We start from the raw sequence: 15501 nt of genomic DNA, 5'->3' as shown, positions 1-15501 counted from the left end.
TCTCCCAGTGCCCCTGGTTCAGCCAAACCATATTTTATGCATCGTTCATTCTCAGTGTATATCATTCCTTAAAGTGTCAGTGATCATCCCTTCATAGAACTTTCCTTTAGCTCCTTCCATCCCATCTGATTTCGCCCATGAATGAGATTCAGTCGTATCTATGTTAATAACATTTCTTTTTTTTCTGTTTAGGGGCATTTCTTATCCCATATGTGATCATGGCTGTTTTTGGTGGGATCCCATTGTTTTATATGGAGCTGGCCATGGGTCAGTATCACAGGAATGGTTGTATTTCTATATGGAGAAAAATCTGCCCCTTATTTAAAGGTAAGAGTAAAGGTGGCCATACTCACTCAGATCTTAGTCTTCTTCTGATGAACGTTCAGATAACGTCATGTAACAACCTAAAACTAACATTGTAGGATAATGCCCTTTAGAAAATCTTATGAAACTAGGTTTCATACAATTTTATTGGTACGTGTATGGCCAGCTTAAGAGTGATGCGGTTCATAAAAGGTGGATACATTACAGAGCCATTACTGGAAGCAATGTATGATCAATGATGTATAAATCTGAAATATCTGTTATTTGGAGATATAACTGTAATGCAAAGTTAAAGGGCATATACATTCCGGGGCCCCTGTGGAGCCACAATGAGGCAGAGGTTCTGCCAAACAAACAGATTATTGCCTTAATAAGTTTTGGGTTTGCAAGAATCTGCAGTTATTCTGCCTCTGTTGTGACTTGTTCCCCCATTTCTTTATGGCAATTGGTATTATCCATACATAAAGTAGTTAACAACTAAACAACTTCCATAATCATATTTTGTACAGGAGTGTATTTTTGCCTGTTTTATAAGAGATATATGTTTATATTTCACCCTTTCTGGCACACATGACCTGGTACTAAGGCTATTGGCACATGGTGTGATTTGTTCTTGTGGTTTTCCCAAAGGAACAGCTCAGACATTAGCAGTTTGCAGTTGGTGTTTCTTGCTGTTTCGTCTTAATGGGAAAAAAAGAAGCAATGAACCTTTTATTTGCCATTAGCCCAAAGGTTTCTATAACTAATTCAGAGCACCGTGTTCATCTCTCCCCAGGAATTGGCTATGCTATCTGCATGATAGCTCTTTATGTAGCATTTTATTACAATACCATTATGGCCTGGGCCCTCTACTACCTCATATTCTCCTTCCGCTCTGAGCTGCCCTGGACCAGCTGCCTCAATGAGTGGAACACAGGCAACTGCACCAACTACTTCCAAAACAGCAGTGTTGGCTGGTCTAACAGCTCCATCTCCCCAGCAGAGGAATTTTACACGTAAGTGCATGTAAGTGTGGTGAGGAAACGGGAGATGGGAAAAAGATCAATGACACTTTGGGGAAAAAAAGAACATTAGGCAGTGCCTGTCTCATAGAGGTTAGTGTTGGAATTGGATAATATTCCCCCTGTTGGTAAATATCACTGAGCCGTTCCATGACCATGTAAAGGCAAGAAAAATTTAAAAAATCTTGTGCTGTTATTCATAAAGAAAATCAAGAAACTTGAAAACGTGATTGCTTAAAAACATGAAAAAACAACTAGAACATAGAAAAATCACATTGTACCCCTTCAATTTTAACAAGTCTGCCAAATTTCAAATTAGTCTCAAAACCCAAATTGAGTTTTAAAAATACAACTCCCGTTGACTTACACATAAACTTACCAGCCAAATTTTTTATACTCTGAGCATACATAAGGGTGTAAGTATGACATATTTACTAGATACTGTAATACCGATTGTGCTGAATATTGGGCTCCCAACATGGTGTTAGAAAGTGTGTAAGGATAATGGAATTATGTATTTGTAGCTGGCCTGTAATGGGGTTTAACATGATAGATCTTCAGTATAGGCACTGTAACAGCCACACATATTCTCTAACTATGTTACAGCGGAAGCAGTTCCTACAATTAACTAATAGATTTCATTACAAAGTCGAACTAATGGTGGACTTGGAAGACAATAATGGCAACAGGAAATAAGTCAGTATTGCCAATTATATAAATGTAAGGAAATGAAATACTTCTGCTAGTTCCCATTGTTGGACATATAACATTTTGGGGTAACATTCCTCTAGATACATAATACAGTTAGAGGTATTGAGATTTCATCAGTAGGAAATATTGGCTCATGTTCGGTTTGATTGAAAAACTTCCCATTATTTACAAAAAAACTCCATTGCAGCATTGGGTCTGTAAACTGAGGATTGTTGTACAGCAAATTTCATAGTAATGTGTTTAAATTCCTTTGTTTCCTCCTGTCTTTCAGCCGGCTAGTGCTTCAGATACACAAGTCAAAAGGTCTGCATGATCTTGGGGGAATAAGCTGGCAGCTCACTCTCTGTCTGCTCCTCATATTTACTGTGGTCTACTTCAGCATATGGAAAGGAGTTAAAACATCTGGCAAGGTCAGTGTGTAAAATGAAATATATTAAAGGATGTATATAATAAAGCAATGATTGACAATGCACAGATATAAATGGATGTGTTAAATCCTTTCTGAAAAGTTACATAAATGACATTCATTTATAACATGGCGAAGATCTTAAAAGGAAACTGTAGGGCTCCTTTGCTTATTGTTGCCAATGCTGAAACCCCCAGCAACCAATAAGCTATTAGCTCTAAATAGTAATCTACAGGTTAAACAATGAAAATCAGTGGTGGAGGTCAATGATTAGATCCATCAGAAGTCATGGCATTTGGACTAGAGAATGGCAATGGAGTCCAGGGATGTTTCTCATGCAGGGAAAACGTCAATCCAACAAAATCTGTTTTAGATATAGCTAATATAAATATGTATGGTGCTTGCAGTGCACAAATGGAAAATCAAATTGGTCCTTCTTTCTCCTTTTCCTGTTTTTCCTGTTACCACAATGGCAATGGGTTAAGCCGGGCAAGAGAATGTCCAAGCCACTTCATGTTTGCTAAATTCTTGTAAGAATGGGGTATGTCACTAAAAGTACATTGCTGAGTTTATGAAGCAGATGGGAAAAAAACGAAAAAACATTTATTAGCAGAGAAAATAAACGAAGAAGACTAGCAGAAAAATAAACAAGGAAATTAAAAGAATTTAGGACATAAGAGGGGGTTGAATAGAAGCAAATGACATGCCAGACACAAGGTAAAAGGAGATCATGGAAAAAGGGAAGGGAAGACGTGCAAAGGTGAAAACAGGAGGGGAAAGGGAGAGAGGCCAGTGAAGGAGCAAAAGAATAAACTGACATATAAAGGAGAGGAGAAAAGAAAGAACTAGAGAGAAGACAAGGGGGAATTGAAGAATGGAGAATGAAAAAAAGAGAAATAGTAAGAATAATGGAATAAAAGATAAAAAAAAATAAAAGAGAAAATATTGCAACTTGCACCACTCTTTCCACTTCCAGAGCTTCTATCTATCTCTGTGGTGCCACTGGTGTTTAACAGCAGAAGGGGAGTGAGATGGGCTGTTCATTGGTGTGCCCTGCTATTCCCATAGCTTGTGTGTCATTAGGAACGCCACTGGCTTATTATAGGAAGCCTGGCACTAACCACTTCCTTATGGCAGGTATAGCCCTTGTGCCAAGGGCACAAATCTAGAGCTCCAGATTTTAATAAAACTCTTTTGATATAACTCTGTGTCAAGGAAATAGGACAAACCTTTATTAGAACTGACCTTATACTTTTTCCTCCTTTACCTGCTCTTCTTTTACCAGGTGGTATGGGTTACTGCTACATTTCCTTACATTGTGCTTGCCCTCCTGTTAATACGAGGCGCTACGCTTCCTGGTGCCTGGAGGGGGGTTCTTTTCTACCTGCAGCCTGACTGGGAGAAGCTTCTAACTACTGCGGTAAGGAAGAGACCTACAGATAGTTTGATAATGCCTAAAGCTGGAGATATTATGCTTTATTATGAGCCATAAGAATGATCATTGTGTATAGAGTAAGATAAAGTATTTACATAAAGAGCAACATCTTGGAGGTGAGATGCTTCATAAGAAAGACTGGTTTTATTTACATGCATGTAAAGACGCCATTAGAAGTGTCCAATAATGCTCTTTCCATATTTCAGGACATAAAGAGATATTATTATTGGTTTGACCCAAAACTACTAAAATTTTCAAATCTGCCCATTCGATAAACAGATCGTGTTGTTTCCAGTAGTTTTGTCAACATTTCACAAAACCCTGACTCAAATGGCAATACCTGTAGGCATATGGCCAGCTTAGCAGTGTAGGAAACAGAATTATAATAATAGTTTATTTTAATGCTTTGCAGAAGTAGGTAACTAATATCATAACAGACAGAGCTAAACAGATTGAGTTTTGAAACTAAGATTATAGCTGCTACTGTTTGAAAAAATAAAGAATACCACCACCTAATTTCAATGTTAGCAGGAATATAGAGTGTAGCTAGCTGCACAAAATTCCCCAAGAGCCTATACAACTGAATAGATGTGGTGTATTCTGATGGTGAATTCTGTGAAGCGTCTCTTTGCCCCTTTGATATATTAACTAGGTGTCCTTTTATGTATATGGTTTTCTGCATGCTGATGAATGCATGCCTATCCTGCCATTGTGCTTTGGGATGAATTCAGTGGCTGGGGGATATAAAAGGAAGAATAATACAAAGCGTTCCTGTAATTTCCTGGCTTATTGTGCCACTGACTGAATCTTATAACTTGTTTCTGCAGGTCTGGGTGGATGCTGCTGCACAGATATTTTTCTCTCTTGGCCCAGGATTCGGAGTATTACTGGCATTCGCCAGCTACAATAAATTCCACAACAATTGTTATCAGTTAGTATCATATGTATGATTTCCGTCATCTCTTGTGAGTGATAAGCACCCATAGATATCCCTCTGTCAGTCATTTAGAACACTAATGCGTCCTTCAGTAACCTGTCTTTATTATAGGGATCGTAAAATTTAAATTTTTCCAAAAAAATGGGTTTCCAATTAAAGACAGTAAAAGAAGAAATTTAGTCAGCTTTGTCATCTATAGGGGAGAGGGTGTATAGCAGCCATGCAGCACAAAAGAAAACCTTTTCCAACCCAGCCTTAGTACTCTGGCTCAGTCCTTCTGCTTGTGCATGAGTTTTGACCTGTACTTGTCAAAAAGGTCAAATCAGTAGACAGATATACATATTACAGGGCAAATGCACAGAGGCAGCTTCAGGAGAGGATACTTTGGTGTCATACTGCCGATTTGTACAGTTCCATAGTTATTGAGGTGCTAAAAGGGGCTTTAATGGGTGACATTGTCTGGGTTGATCACATTCTGCTGTGCATGGTCTCCATTAAATATGGCATCTTTTGGATTGTCATGGCCCAGTGTCAAAGGCACTGCCACTTTCACATCGGCTTACAAGACTGACGAGAGGGCTTTAGAACAATGTCTTAAATAAGACATAGGTAGCCATAGTTAGCAGCACCTTCATGGAAGCTTGGAAAGACCTGCTAAAGGAATATCATTCTATAGTTCCAGTGGAAAACAAAAAAAATTGGAAAAATATTAGAGTTTAGCAACCTTCTGTATATACCTGTAGCTCCCTGTATGAGTATTTACTTGACCAAATTGGTTGTGGATTCGGCACCCTGTCCCCGTTACTTACACGTGATGTGTTTGTTGCAGGGATGCTCTGATTACCAGCACAGTGAACTGTATGACAAGTTTCATGTCCGGGTTGGTCATATTCACTGTCTTGGGCTACATGGCAGAAATGAGGAATTTGGATGTCTCAGAAGTGGCCAAAGATACAGGTAACTGATATGCTCGAGATTAGCCATGATTTGATTATTTCTCACATATATAACTGATGTTGTGTACTAATCACGGCATCTCGCCATACAGTAGAATTTCCTACATTTATTTCTCATGAAATGTACAAAAAACATATTTGAGCCTTTTCATCTTGTCCAAATCGCTAGGATAGCAAGAAAAATTATTGAAGGCCCAAAACTCTTGGCTTCCTATGGGAGGCATTTACTTAACACCAGAATCATAACTGGCATAAGCAATGGCATGGCACTATATTCTGTGGCTAAGTCTGCTGTCTGTCATTATTCCTTCCTCTGAACTGTACTATTTTACCCCTTGCAGTAATCATCTTTATTCTAATATTGCATGTGATGCCTGGCTAATATCACACCGGGTGCATTTTGGTTTTATTTTACCAAATGTTGTTACATCAGTAGCTACTTTATGCCAACTCTGCTCTCTCTGTCCATTCTTAATATGTCATGATTTTGTTGCCATGCTTGTATTTGTGGGAAAGCCAGCAATGCCTGGGCTCTGGCATGCTTCCAGGTGGCAATGAAGGTGACTCAATGTGCAGTCAATGGGAAAACCCAATTGCAATTCCAGCTTAATCCTTTTACATTGGTGGCACAAGGGATATATTTGTATATTTAGTTATTTAATACTCTATTACACTTTGAGCAAATATTCTTCATGTCAGGGAGACATACACAATATACTTAATACTCTAATGATTCTTTAATACACTGAACTTTGCATTCTGGAAAGCCATTTCTGAACTTTGCATTTCTGTAAGCCACACAAAACTTTGTTTTTGAACGATGAGTTGAAGGTTTTAGTTATAGCCCCATCTGCAGATCTGCCTGTCCTAACCAATAAGCATCAGAACAGCAAGTGAACTGCAAACTATGTGAGATATTTTGGTAACCACCCTAATGAGATGCACCCACATCCTCTAACTGTGAAAGTGAATTAATTTCCTGGACGCTGTTACAATATCAGTCCTGGAATAAAATCTGCAGTTTGGTGTTCCCCCAGAAAGGAAACTGCTGTAATAAACCGCTATTCCACAATCATAGCCCACACAGTTTTATAAAAAAAGAGGGGACAAATGGGATGACAAATTTAAACATGCATGAATGCTGGGAATGACATTTTGACTAATTATCGTAGGCTCGGGGCATTGACCTGTGACATACAATACACATGTCACATGTTTCAGAGATTTGTTCAACTGTCAGATGTACTTAACTTCTATACACTGGGGCTGAGCTAAGTCTTATAGCAGGACCGTATTGTATAAGCAGATCAGATATAATAAGAAAATATTGTGCAATGATTATTGAGCATGGCTTTGATTAAAGTCAGAGAAAGAGCTGTAATTGCCAACTGTGTAGTTAGGATCTCAATTGCTGGTGGTATTTTTAAATGGAAATGTAATGGTAAATGGAAATTTACTAACCAATGTGCTCTTGGTTGCGCAGATATAGTATCAGCACAAACATCCACTACTTATAGTCTGGGCCAATCATTATACATTGTGTCCATCCTTGTGGCCATCTGTTTGCTTTACATAACTTCCGACTGTCCCTATAGTACCATTTTCTTGACACAAAATATATGGGGATATTGTGATATTTGTTGGATCATAACTTTAGTGACTTAGGGAGTGACCTAAAGAGTCTTGCTTTTCCAGTTTAGAACATTGGAATGAATAAGGCTGCTGTAACAACTGGCCCATAGTGGACTCTAGTCTTGCCATATGACTACCAATGTCTCTGGGTTTTACTCTGTTTAGTTATATATACTGAAAAAAACAGTAAAATATAATTCATTCATCTTTCAGGTCCCTCCCTATTGTTTATCACCTATGCTGAGGCCATTGCAAATATGCCAGCATCTACCTTCTTTGCCATTATATTCTTTCTGATGCTAATCACTTTGGGGCTGGACAGCACAGTAAGTAGAGTCTTTGTTATAATACTTCTGGTATAAAGGCACTAACAGCTAATGTTTCATAACATTCTAAGTAGATTATTTACTTTCTTGCAGGCAATACACATGTAAGGGGTGTGTTTATATGTGCTTCATATGTCAAATATAGGGATGTCACCTGACAAAGCAATGTAGATTCCAGTGAATTTGCAATATCCCTTAATTTAGCTCCTGGCCCACTCATTTAAGCCCTCAACCCGCCCTAATCTTATGTTTTCCCTTCCCCAATCTCCCCCTCGCTCCACTCTCTGTCTTTCTGACGAAACGTGGCCCCGCCCTTTATAATATCACCGCCCCTAACACACCCCCATTGATGTCATCATCCACCCCCTTTTGTCACAGACCCCAGCCTGCCAGTAAGAAAAACTTCCAAAGGAGGCAGCCCTAGTCAAGTAGTGTTTTTTCTATGGTTCAACACAGCTAAGTCATTCTTATTCTAAATTAATCTGTGTTTGTAGTATTGTGCTGGCAAAATCTATACATTAGAATTATTGAATAAGGCAACTCTACTATTTGCCATGGATTTTATTCACCTTCCATGTGCCTCTGGTTTGGACTGCCCCCCCACCCCCATTAATCCAATTGTGCACCCTAACCTCATGGAGGAAGTGATGGGGAAACTAGGCATATACAATTAGGGGAGGTGGTGTTGGATTGGGCCATAGCTGTAGCCTGGATGAAGCCTTGTTTAGAAAGCCATGCCTTTTACACACTTATTTTATGGGCATTTTTCTGTCAGTCACCTTCTGCTTAGGGCAGTGATCCCCAACCAGTGGCTCGTGAGCGACATGTTGTTCCCCAGCCCCTTTTATGTTGCCCCCAGTGGCTTCAAAGCAGGAGCTTATTTTTGAATTCTCAGCTTGGAGGCAAGTTTTGTTTGTACAAAAACCAGGTGTTCTGCCAAACAGAGCCTCCTGTAGGCTGGCAGTTCACATAGGGGCTACCAAATATCCAATCACAGCCCTTATTTGGTACCCCAGAAACTTTTTTCATGCTTGTGTTGCTCCCCAATTCTTTTTTTATTTTCCCCTGGCTTACAATGTGGAAATGCTTGTATGGAACATAAATAGCCTTTGTGGACTTGGTTGAAACCATGAAGAATGGCCATAATGTGTTCATTTAAAGTTTTCAGCCTTTTATCTTAAAATTCACTGTGTCACATATTGAAATATTTTGTAAGAAAAGTCAATAACTCATAGCTTTTGGAGGGACTCGCGACAGATCATTTTTATTGCCATTGAGCCGCTCAGAAGTGGTTTGGCAAGCACAGCTTCACAGAGAATTAAATTCAGACCATAGCCTGACTGATGCAATCTATTCCATCACACTGGGGAGCATCATGTGTCGTTCCCTCCATTACAGATAAACACAAGAGTATTCTTGAATTACACCATTTACCTTTATGTCGGTTATCTATCCACACTCACCCTTCTTATCTCCTTAATTCTGTTACTACGACTGCATGGTATTGTGATAATAACCAGAATAACCAAGAACTGTCCAAATAGGTTATTTATATTATATTTTAGTTTTGGGAATACTGATCCTATGAGGCCCAGACTGGGATTCAAAATAGGCCCTGGCAATTCATGTACACAGAAGCCCAAATGGCCCCCCACCTGCCCAATCAATAGTAACATGTTGCCAACCAACCCCTTGGATGTTGCCCCCAGTGGCCTTAAAGCAGGGGCTTATTTTTGAATTCCTGGCTTGGGGGCAAGTTTTGGTTGCATAAAAACCAGGTGTTCTGCCTCCCAGCCACACCTGGACTTTGCTCACATCTGGAGCACTGGAAATTTCTGCAGGTTCTGTCCCCAGTGCTCCATGTGTGAGCGTGCGTGCGATCCTGGGGAGGGGGGAGGAGGGGCGTGCAATCCTGGGGAGGGGGGAGGAGGGGCGTGCAATCCTGGGGAGGGGGGAGGAGGGGCGTGCAATCCTGGGGAGGGGGGAGGAGGGGCGTGCGATATTGGGGAGGGGGGAGGAGGGGCGTGGGATGGCGGGCGGCCTCTGGGCGGCCACTTTTGAGATCGGCGCTGCCCATGGACTCAGAAACTAAAAGAAAGAGAGAGTGTCTCTTTGAAATACTCTTTACATATCAGTTATAAACCAATGGGCACACTGTACGAGGGGTCCCTGTGCATCAACCTGGCCATGTTTCGAAAAACAAACCTGTCCCCTTTTACTGGATGCCCCACCCATTTTGTGATGATCCATACTCTTCTTCAACCAAGCACTGACAGGACTTTATTATTTACCTTTATTATTTATTTTATTATAATATACAGTTTGGTCATTTCCCTATGGGAATTATATCCCTATAAACGGTGCTTAGTGATGTCATCAGTTTTAATCAGAGCTTAGTGATGTAATTTCTGTCCCACGACTCACTAAAACTTGTATATTATAATAACTAAAGTACCCCCTGTTGTAAAATATGAGGATATTAGAAGTCATTTGGAGTTCCATGACCTGTATAAACGCTTATAACATCCCTATATTTTACAACAGGGAGACTTTATTCACTATATATATACCTTCATTATTATCTAATCTGTCAGTTTGTAACAGAATAGCCTTTCCCTGTGAGACATGCTTTAAGGAAGATCCAATTTCTCTCCATCTGTAGTTTGCAGGGCTGGAGGGGGTCATAACCGCCGTGCTGGATGAGTTCCCACATATATGGGGAAAGCGCCGAGAGCTGTTCGTCTTCCTTCTGATCTCGGTCTGCTTCCTCGGGGCCCTTTCCACACTAACATTTGTAAGTATATTAATAATAACTTGAAAACGTCCTTCCCTCAAACTATTTATCTGAAAATCTAGCCGTGCTGTTTGTTGGTTTTTACTCTTCCACCTGGTGAATCTTTCCTTGCGTTATTGTTGGAAGAACAATGTGAACTCTTTAAGCTGTTGGGTGCCCTTAATAACACAGGAGAGATTCCTCCAACAGAGAAAAACATTTGTAGTTCAGTTCCAGCCAATGAAACAGAGGAACTTGAGCCAAGTTTTCATTCTAGTCCACGTGTGCGTGGTACCAAGGGAGGGTTTCGCTCATAGCAGCACTGGGTTTTAACTCTTCATAGGAGAAGCAGACTCTAATTATCATCCCCATCCAGGAATCACTGAACATAACTGTGAGTGCACTACAGTATTTATGAGAAGCGCGTCTTTCCCAATTGCTTCCCCCCACCTCTTACCTAAAAGAACCCCATTTCCGAATGGTTTGAGCCTTCTGGTGCTTGACAGAAATCAGACGTGATGACAGGCACTTCCCATAGTAGTAGATCAAGAAGGCAACAAGCAGCAATTCCAGGAAAGCATTAAAACTGACTGTGGTCAGGTTAGTGCAGTGGTCAACAATGATAAACAACCCCATGTTCCATAATCCTATTTTAGAATCAGAATGTGATGTAATAACATCATAGTGCCTTGTGATGCGTGATGTGTCATTATTGCGTAACTACATACATGATGACAATGTAGAAAATGGATGTTGTTGCACATAGGCACATAGACACAGTATGTAGGCACATAGACACAGTATGTAGGTACATAGACACAGTATATAGGCACATAGACACAGTATATAGGCACATAGACACAGTATGTAGGCACATAAACACATTATATAGGCACATAGACACAGTATGTAGGCACATAGACACAGTATGTAGGTACATAGACACAGTATGTAGGTACATAGACACAGTATATAGGCACATAGACACAGTATGTAGGCACATAGACACAGTATATAGGCACATAAACACATTATATAGGCACATAGACACAGCATGTAGGCACATAGACACAGTATGTAGGTACATAGACACAGTATGTAGGTACATAGACACAGTATATAGGCACATAGACACAGTATGTAGGCACATAGACACAGTATATAGGCACATAAACACATTATATAGGCACATAGACACAGTATGTAGGCACATAGACACAGTATATAGGCACATAAACACATTATATAGGCACATAGACACAGTATGTAGGTACATAAACACATTATATAGGCACATAGACACAGTATGTAGGCACATAGACACAGTATATAGGCACATAAACACATTATATAGGCACATAGACACAGTATGTAGGTACATAAACACATTATATAGGCACATAGACACAGCATGTAGGCACATAAACACAGTATATAGGCACATAGACACAGTATATAGGCACATAGACACAGTATGTAGGTACATAAACACATTATATAGGCACATAGACACAGTATATAGGCACATAAACACAGTATATAGGCACATAGACACAGTATATAGGCACATAGACACAGTATATAGGCACATAAACACATTATATAGGCACATAGACACAGTATGTAGGTACATAAACACAGTATGTAGGCACATAGACACAGTATATAGGCACATAGACACAGTATATAGGCACATAGATACAGTATATAGGCACATAGATACAGTATATAGGCACATAAACACAGTATGGAGGCACATAGACACAGTATATAGGTACATAGACACAGTATATAGGCACATAAACACAGTATGGAGGCACATAGACACAGTATGTAGGCACATAGACACAGTATGTAGGTACATAGACACAGTATATAGGCACATAAACACAGTATATAGGCACATAGACACAGTATATAGGCACATAGACACAGTATATAGGCACATAGACACAGTATATACATAGGACACAGTATATAGGCACATAACACAGTATATAGCACATAGACACAGTATAGGCACATAAACACAGTATGGAGGCACATAGACACAGTATGTAGGCACATAGACACAGTATGTAGGTACATAGACACAGTATATAGGCACATAAACACAGTATATAGGCACATAGACACAGTATATAGGCACATAGACACAGTATATAGGCACATAGACACAGTATATAGGCACATAGACACAGTATGTAGGCACATAGACACAGTATGTAGGTACATAGACACAGTATATAGGCACATAAACACAGTATATAGGCACATAGACACTGTATAGAGGCACATAAACACAGTATATAGGCACATAGACACAGTATATAGGCACATAGACGGCACATAAACACAGTATATAGGCACATAAACACAGTATGTAGGCACATAGACACAGTATATAGGCACATAAACACAGTATATAGGCACATAAACACAGTATGTAGGCACATAGACACAGTATATAGGCACAAACACAGTATATAGGCACATAAACACAGTATATAGGCACATAGACACAGTATATAGGCACATAAACACAGTATATAGGCACATAAACACAGTATATAGGCACATAAACACAGTATATAGGCACATAAACACAGTATATAGGCACATAAACACAGTATATAGGCACATAGACACAGTATGTAGGCACATAAACACAGTATATAGGCACATAAACACAGTATGTAGGCACATAGACACAGTATATAGGCACATAGACACAGTATATAGGCACATAAACACAGTATGTAGGCACATAAACACAGTATATAGGCACATAAACACAGTATAGGACACATAGGACACAGTATATAGGCACATAAACACAGTATGTAGGCACATAGACACAGTATATAGGCACATAAACACAGTATATAGGCACATAGACACAGTATATAGGCACATAAACACAGTATGTAGGCACATAGACACAGTATATAGGCACATAAACACAGTATATAGGCACATAAACACAGTATATAGGCACATAGACACAGTATATAGGCACATAAACACAGTATATAGGCACATAGACACAGTATATAGGCACATAAACACAGTATATAGGCACATAGACACAGTATATAGGCACATAGACACAGTATGTAGGCACATAGACACAGTATATAGGCACATAGACACAGTATATAGGCACATAGACACAGTATATAGGCACATAGACACAGTATGTAGGCACATAGACACAGTATATAGGCACATAGACACAGTATATAGGCACATAAACACAGTATATAGGCACATAGACACAGTATATAGGCAAAGTATATAGATACAGTATATAAATGCGGTTAAAATACCAAATTAAGTTAATGAATATGTGTTTGACAATCACAGTGCATTGAATTGAAGGCTGTTCCTTTTATTGCCTTTGCAAAATTTGAAGAAATGAACATTATGTCAATGACATTTTTTGTGGGTGGAATCTACTACATATATATAACTGTGATGCCAATGACCCTTCTTTCCATAAAGAAGCGTTGTGTCATTGACTTACAGTAGGGCCACTGGCAAGGAGTCAGACATAACTAAATGAAGCTAAATATTAACATTTATTTGCAAAATAGTTTTCTTTGCTTTATTAGCAGTAATGGTGCTGTGAATATAATTTTTCTTCCCTGAGCCAAATAACTGGCTGTTTATGGAGTCATTTACTATCTTTTGGCACAAGCAAGGCTATAAAGTGCAGTCACTGTCCTTGAATGCTTTTGATACATGTGAGGATGGACTGACAAAATGTCATTAATTTGCTTTTTTATTCATGTCTTTCTCTAAAGGGTGGTGCCTACATGGTGAAGCTGTTTGAGGAATATGCCACTGGTCCCGCCGTACTGACAGTAGTATTTTTGGAGGCCATTGCTGTGTCTTGGTTCTACGGTAAGAGAATGGTTAAGACAGTATTAAACAATGATTTCATTCATCAAAGTTTAAGATTCAGCTACATATGAAATCACATGCCTTTAGACAAAGTATATTGAATCTTGAGTTTTCAAGTATAGTTTTCATCTTTCACTGGGCGGAACAGCTCTTTTACTGTTGCGCTGGACACAAGTGGTTGCATTCTAACAGGGCAATAAAAGGCACTACATTTGCCCAGGAGCAGTAACCCATAGCAACTGATCATCAGGGAGAATTTACTGGTCACCTGTTTATAAGCAAACATCTTGCTATGGGTTACTGTTACTGGGGAAACATAGTGCCTTTTATTACATATAGGGGGGTAAGGGCACTATGGCACTTGGCTGTGCACCTAGCAGCAGACTCAAATTCTGGCACAACATGCAGAGCTCTATTCTGTTAGGCACAATGCAGCCTTGCACTTAATGCCTGCTGTAGGTAAGGGCTAAACACAAGGTTCCCCTGCTCCCTGCAGCCCCTAGTACTCCATAGTCTGTCAGTCTGTGAATCGTGTGCAAGCTAAGGGGCATTCAAGGGGACATATTTGCCAGCCACCACCTGTAGAGGGGTGGAACGTGTTATTCAGAGTAAGGAAGAACTCTGCACTCCATTCTAAGAGTGCAAACAGCTATGTCTTAGGGTGCAACCCAAAAGGAAACGTTTAAGTTACAAAACCAAGTCACTTTGTGGCAGTTTTTGGTCATTGCATGGTGCCTCAGGCTAATAACTCAGGCATTTGGAGTGATTAGACAGATCAATCATCTTGTTCCTGTCTGTGTAGAACAGACATAGAAAGTTTTGGGAGACACACATGCCATATAGGTGTCACTGAAACTGGGGCATTGCAAGGGTAAGGTTGGAGGTCAGGTCAGAGTAACCAGTCTGGTTCCATTCTGCATGTGTAGCATTGGCTTTGCGCCTGCTCCTGGTTCTGCTGGGAACTAACACCCACAGTTTGTTTGCTTCTGTCACTTATGCTTATTTTATTTGTTGACCACAGATAATTTGATCCATCATTTTCTGTGCAACGTGTGCCAACAAAAACATGAATGTGAATAGATATGTGTTATTTA

The 15501-nt window shown here is 39.7% G+C and overlaps 1 protein-coding gene across 1 annotated transcript in view; it reads left to right on the top strand.

Annotated features, from left to right (window-relative positions):
• slc6a4 (solute carrier family 6 (neurotransmitter transporter), member 4) overlaps positions 1–15501 on the top strand; it is a 61500-nt gene that overhangs the window by 33774 nt on the left and 12225 nt on the right. Inside the window, exons 3-11 of the mRNA XM_018091429.2 lie at positions 193–327; positions 1100–1319; positions 2308–2446; positions 3728–3862; positions 4705–4808; positions 5644–5771; positions 7616–7728; positions 10391–10522; positions 14308–14407. Of these exons, the coding sequence (XP_017946918.1) occupies positions 193–327; positions 1100–1319; positions 2308–2446; positions 3728–3862; positions 4705–4808; positions 5644–5771; positions 7616–7728; positions 10391–10522; positions 14308–14407 (1206 nt within the window). The remainder of the gene's footprint in view (positions 1–192; positions 328–1099; positions 1320–2307; positions 2447–3727; positions 3863–4704; positions 4809–5643; positions 5772–7615; positions 7729–10390; positions 10523–14307; positions 14408–15501) is intronic.

Source organism: Xenopus tropicalis, chromosome 2 (assembly GCF_000004195.4).
Source record: "Xenopus tropicalis strain Nigerian chromosome 2, UCB_Xtro_10.0, whole genome shotgun sequence".
In the NCBI taxonomy this organism is placed as follows: domain Eukaryota; kingdom Metazoa; phylum Chordata; class Amphibia; order Anura; family Pipidae; genus Xenopus; species Xenopus tropicalis.
This window is presented reverse-complemented; position numbering and strand designations above follow the sequence as displayed.